The sequence below is a fragment of the Orycteropus afer genome, unplaced genomic scaffold, assembly GCF_000298275.1.
Source record: "Orycteropus afer afer isolate SDZICR_OR568_19922 unplaced genomic scaffold, OryAfe1.0 scaffold00013, whole genome shotgun sequence".
NCBI classification, from domain to species: Eukaryota; Metazoa; Chordata; class Mammalia; order Tubulidentata; family Orycteropodidae; genus Orycteropus; species Orycteropus afer.
The window spans coordinates 20,445,410-20,450,777 of NW_006921600.1; the positions used below are offsets into that span (position 1 = coordinate 20,445,410).

Here is a 5,368-nt window from a genome sequence, read left to right on the forward strand (position 1 = left end):
TGTGTGTGTGTGTGTGTGTGTTGTTGTTGTTGTTAAGTGCCGTCAAGTCGTTTCCAACTCATAGCCACCCCATGCACAGCAGAACGAAACACTGCCTGATCCCGCGCCATATATATATTGCTGTGTGTACTTATGTATATACTACCAATCTATCAGTTTGTCATACTGTGATGGCTTGAGTGTTGTTATTACACTAAAAGCTATGCCACTGATATTTCAAACACCAGCAGGGTTACCTGCTGGTGTATTGGTTTCAGTAGAGCTTCCAGACTTAGACAGACTAGGAAGAAAGGTCTGGCTTTCTACTTCTAAAAATTAGCCAACTGGGACCCATGTGTTACATGGGGAGTAAAACAGCTCAGTAGGGTTTCCTTGGCTGTAATCTTTACAAAAGTAGATTGTCAGGCCCTTCTTCCACAGCACCACTGGGTGAGTTTGAACAGCCAACCTTTAGATTATTGATTGAGTGCAAAACATTTGCACTACTCAAGGACCTCTACAATCCCTCAACTCCTCTTCAGGCCTGATACCTCAGCTGAAGTTGGAGCCATCTTCATTTTCTTCTCTAGATGGTTGTAACAGGTGCCTTTCAGTTTCCTGGGCTTAATTTTGTCTCACTAAAGACAGCGTTCTTTCTAAAATGCAGCACATTTCCTTCTCTGCTGAAAGCCTCCTGATACCTCCCTTTCACTTTTGTTTTGAACTCCTGAGAATGGCCTGAGGCCTTTCATAATTCGGCCCTCACTAGCATTCCCAGCCTCAGCTCCTGGCACTCCCACATCTTACAGTATAGCCTCCAGGCATTTTGAACCATTTGCAGTTAAGTATCATGTTCTCTCACTGCCTAGCTTGACTATGTCCTGTGGGAGTCAGAACAGTAGGTGATATGGTATAAGTACTTAACAGAAAAGGAAGATGACTTAGATCAGCAAACTAGCAATAACATAATACCTTCTGACTCCCTTACTATTTGCTTTGTTATGTTGATCTCTGCTTTTTAGTTTGCCCTGTAGTCATATGTGATTGACATTAAATGATTACATTTCATTTCCAGGATAGATAAAATACTATATTCCCCAGTCTCTTAGGGTAGATGGAGCCACATAACTAGTTCTGGCCAAAAGGGTGCAATGGAAAGTGATAGTGGCCACTAAATATCTTTGTGGCCAGGGCACAATTTCTCTTTTCTCTTCCTCTCCTGAAGGGTTTATGAAAGCACATTTTTAAAAATTGTTTTATTTTGGTAAAAATATGTAATAAAACATGGCCAATTCAACACTTTTTACATATATAATTCAGTGACATTGATTACATTCATCGTGCCATGCAACTATCTGTTTCCAATTCAGTCACCATTCACACAAACTCAACCTCCCCCAAGCAAAGACTTCCCTTATCCCCCACTCCCACCCCTCCCATCACCCATTGCTGTTGAATAGATTTCCAACTCACAGAGAGTCTATAGGGCAGAGTAGAACTGCTCCATTGGGTTTCCTAGGCTGTAACCTTTACAGAAGCAGGCTGTCTCCTGGGGACAAGCTGGTGAGCTTAAACCACTGACTGACCTTTCAGTTAACAGCCACGTGCTTAACCACTATGTCACCAGGGCTCCTTCCTCTCGGCTCTGGCAACCACTAATAAACTTCAGTCTTTACACATTTACCTATATTTCATGTATGTGGGATCAAATGATATCTGTCTTTTTGTGACTAACTTATTTCGTTCAACATACTGTTGTCAGAATTCATTGATGTTACAGTGTGTATCAAAACTTCATTTTCTCTTAACGTCTAAGTAATATTCCATGGTATATATGTACCACATTTTGTTTACCCATTTATCTGTTGATGAACATATGTTTCCACCTTTTAGGTATTGTGAAAAGTACTACCAAGAACATTGGTATATAAGTTTCTATTTGCATTCCCACTTTCGTTTCTTTTGGGCAGATGGCTAGATTGGGGTTACTGGGTCATATGGTGGTTCTATACTGAAGTTTTTGAGGAACTGCTAACTTTTTTCCATTGTAGCTGTATCATTGTGCATTCCCACCAACAATGGATGAGAGTTCCAATTTCTCTACATCCTCTCCAACACCTGTTACTTTCTTTTTTTTTTATCATAGCCATTGTAGTGTGGGTGAAATAACATCTCAATGTAGTTTTGAGTTGCATCTCCCTAGTGTCTAATGGTGGAGTCTCTGGGTGGCTAGCTGAAATACTGGTAGTTTGAAAGGTCATAGCCTTGAAAATCCTATGGAGCAATTCTACACTGCATGCCTGGGGCTGACAGGAATCAGAATTGACTCAATGACAAATAACAACAGCAACGACCAATGGGAGACCCTGGGTGCTGCAAATGGTTAGCACGGTTGGCTGCAAACTGAAAGGTTAGAGCTTTGCGTCCACCCAGAAGTACCTTGAAGAAAGGCCTGGCAATCTACCACAAAATCTGCCATCGAAAACCCTATGTAGTAGTTTTACTCTGACACACTTAGGGTTGCCATGAGTAGGAATCAACTCAACAGCAATGCATACTGGTAATGACTAATGATGCTGAGATATTTTTATTGGCTTGCTGGTCATTTGTACGTTCTTTTTGTTGAAGTGTCTATTCAATTCCTTTGCCCATTTTTTTTATTGTGTTGTTTCTTTTTGTTGTTAAGTTGTAGAAGCTCTTTCTTTATTCTGCATATTAAATCCTTATGAGATACATGTTTCCCCCCAATTTTTCCCAATCTGTAGGTTGTCTCTTCACTTTGTTGATGAAGTCCTTTGATGCACAAATATTTTTAATTTTGATGAAATCTATATTTTTTGTTGTTTTTATTTTTGTTACGGTGCTCATACTTTTAGTGTTATATCTATGAAAGCACATTTTGATATGAAGATGTCCCATGATCAGACTACCTGGGTTGCTGATATACACACTAGAGCTCACTGGAGAGCATCCTGGAAGTGCAGCAGACTGAGAATAAGTGAAAAATAAACTTTTACTTCACAAAGTCAATGAGCAATAGGTGCTGCTTGCTACTATATACCAACGTAGCATGTAATAAGTCGCAGTTGACCAAATAGATGACTGCATCACTGCAATCATTGTCACTGCAATAATTATTTGAATTGCTCCCCTTCCTCCAATATAGTCATCTTCTTTTTTTCTTTTAAACAAAAGAGAACAAAAAGAATTCAAGGCAGAATTCTTTCTATGACTTACTTTTACAGGTAGGAGCGCTTGGTCTCCAGACACCTATCGTTTTATTCTCTACCATGCAGGAAATGGAGGCTTGGCCTAAGAGTGAGTATTGGGGGTCACATCTGTAGGCGACAGAAGAGCCATATGTGTAGACATCATCTTCTCCACCATTGTGCTTCCCATTGCTGATGTCCGGAGGAGGCTCACAGTGTGCAACTGACATTAGGGAAGAGGAAGAAATAGTTGGGAAAGGCAACATAACAAATCTAAAATGCATGATTCAAATTCTACTGGAGGGTACACAATGCAGCAAAGATACACAGACATTTTGTTGCATAACATGGCTTAGGTTCAAGTCAGAAAAAAAAATCATACTTACTTACACATACTGGCAAAGGATTACTCCAGCCAACTCCATTGTCTGCGATGTCACAGTAGCTAGTAGTTGCACCAATTAAGAGATATCTGAATAAAATATGATCAATATTTTAATGGAGCTCTTCCTATCTTAAATTAAATTGGATATAGGGGTCTTTACAAATAGAATTATTTGAAAGAAAAACTCACTGCCATTGAGTCAATTCTAACTCATAGTGACCTCCATTGGGTTTCCAAGGCTATAAATCTTTATGGGAGCATATCACCCCATCTTTCTTCCATAGAGAACCTGGTGAGTTTGAACCACTGACCTTTTGGTTTGCAGCCAAAATGTCTTAACCTTTACACTACCAGAGCTCCTTAAATAGAATTATTACCCAATATTAAAAATGAAAAAAATAGTGTTTTCTTGGATAGTACTTCCCATTGAGTATTATATCCAGTTAATTTCATCATTGCCATGAAATGACCGTGTTTGTTTCTTTCTTTTTTTATTTTTATACATTACTGAGCCTCTATGAGGTGCCAGCCATGGAGTTCATACAGAGCTTGAACAGTATAATGTAGACTGAAACATTCCCTTGAGTGTGTGTGGCAGTTTTCTTTGGATGAGAGTACCACTAGATGACTGACCCTTAACTATTGTCACTTCAGGATTGAAGTATGCTTTTGACTTCTAGAGGCTCTCTGGTGGTGAAATACTTAAGGCATTTGGCTGCTAACCAAAAGATTGTTGATTTGAGCCACAAGCTGCTCTGTGGAAGAAAGATGAGGCAGTCTACTTCTGTAAAGATTCACAGCTTTGATAACCCAATGGGGGTTGCTATGAGTTGGAATTGACTAGACGGCAGTGAGTTTTTTGTTTTTTGACTTCGAGATGCTTGGGTTACTCCCATCAACCATTAACACACTGTTCACCATTTCACTTTTCTGGCTCTTGATTAGTCCTGAAATTTTTCTGATCTTACTGCCTTTGAGATCTTATTATAACAATAACAGCAACAAAAATAAAATCATTGCTAAAATGATTTCAATTTGTAATGTCATTGGGCACTAAGCCTACAATGTGATAGAAACACTAAGGTGATTGTTACTTCCAGTGATCTAAGAAATAACGCTGGAGATCACATGACAGAATTTTGCAAGACCAAAGACCTATTCGTGGCAAATACCTTTTTCAACAATACAATCAGGTGCTATACATGTGAACTTTGCCAGATGGAGCACACAGGAATTAGATTGACTACATCTATGGCAAGAGGTAATGGAGAAGCTCAATATCTTCAGCCAAAACAAAGCCAGGATCTGATTGTGGAACAGACCATCAACTTCTCATATGCAAGTTGAAGTTGGAGTTGAAGACAGCTAAAAGAAGTCCATGAGAGCCAAAGTATGACCTTGATTATATCCCTCCTGAATTTAGAGACCATCTAAAGAATAGATTTGATGCATTGAACACTAACGACTGCAAACCAGAGGAATTGTGGGATGACATCAAGAACATCATCAATGAAGAAAAGCAAGAGGTCATTCAAAAGACAGGAAAGGAAGAAAAGACAAAAATGAATGTTAGAACAGGCTCTGAAACTTGCCCTTGAATGAAGAGTAGCTAAAGCAAATGGAAGAAATAACAAGCTAAAAGATCTGAACAGAAGATTTCAAAGAGCAGTACAAAAAGATAGTCAATTATTATAATGAAGTGTACAAAGACCTGGAGTTAGAAAACCAAAAGGAAAGAACACATTAGGCATTTCTCAAACTGAAGAAAAAAATTAAGCCTTGAGTTGCAATACTA

At 39.0% G+C, this 5,368-nt stretch overlaps 1 protein-coding gene across 1 annotated transcript in view; it reads right to left on the reverse strand.

Moving 5' to 3' along the window:
* The window catches only part of C4BPA (complement component 4 binding protein alpha), a 30,014-nt gene that overhangs the window by 14,224 nt on the left and 10,422 nt on the right, over positions 1 to 5,368 (reverse strand). The window contains exons 4-5 of the mRNA XM_007953827.1: positions 3,575 to 3,660; positions 3,217 to 3,411 (exon numbers count right to left, since the gene is read on the reverse strand). Coding sequence (XP_007952018.1) covers positions 3,217 to 3,411; positions 3,575 to 3,660 — 281 coding nt within the window. The remainder of the gene's footprint in view (positions 1 to 3,216; positions 3,412 to 3,574; positions 3,661 to 5,368) is intronic.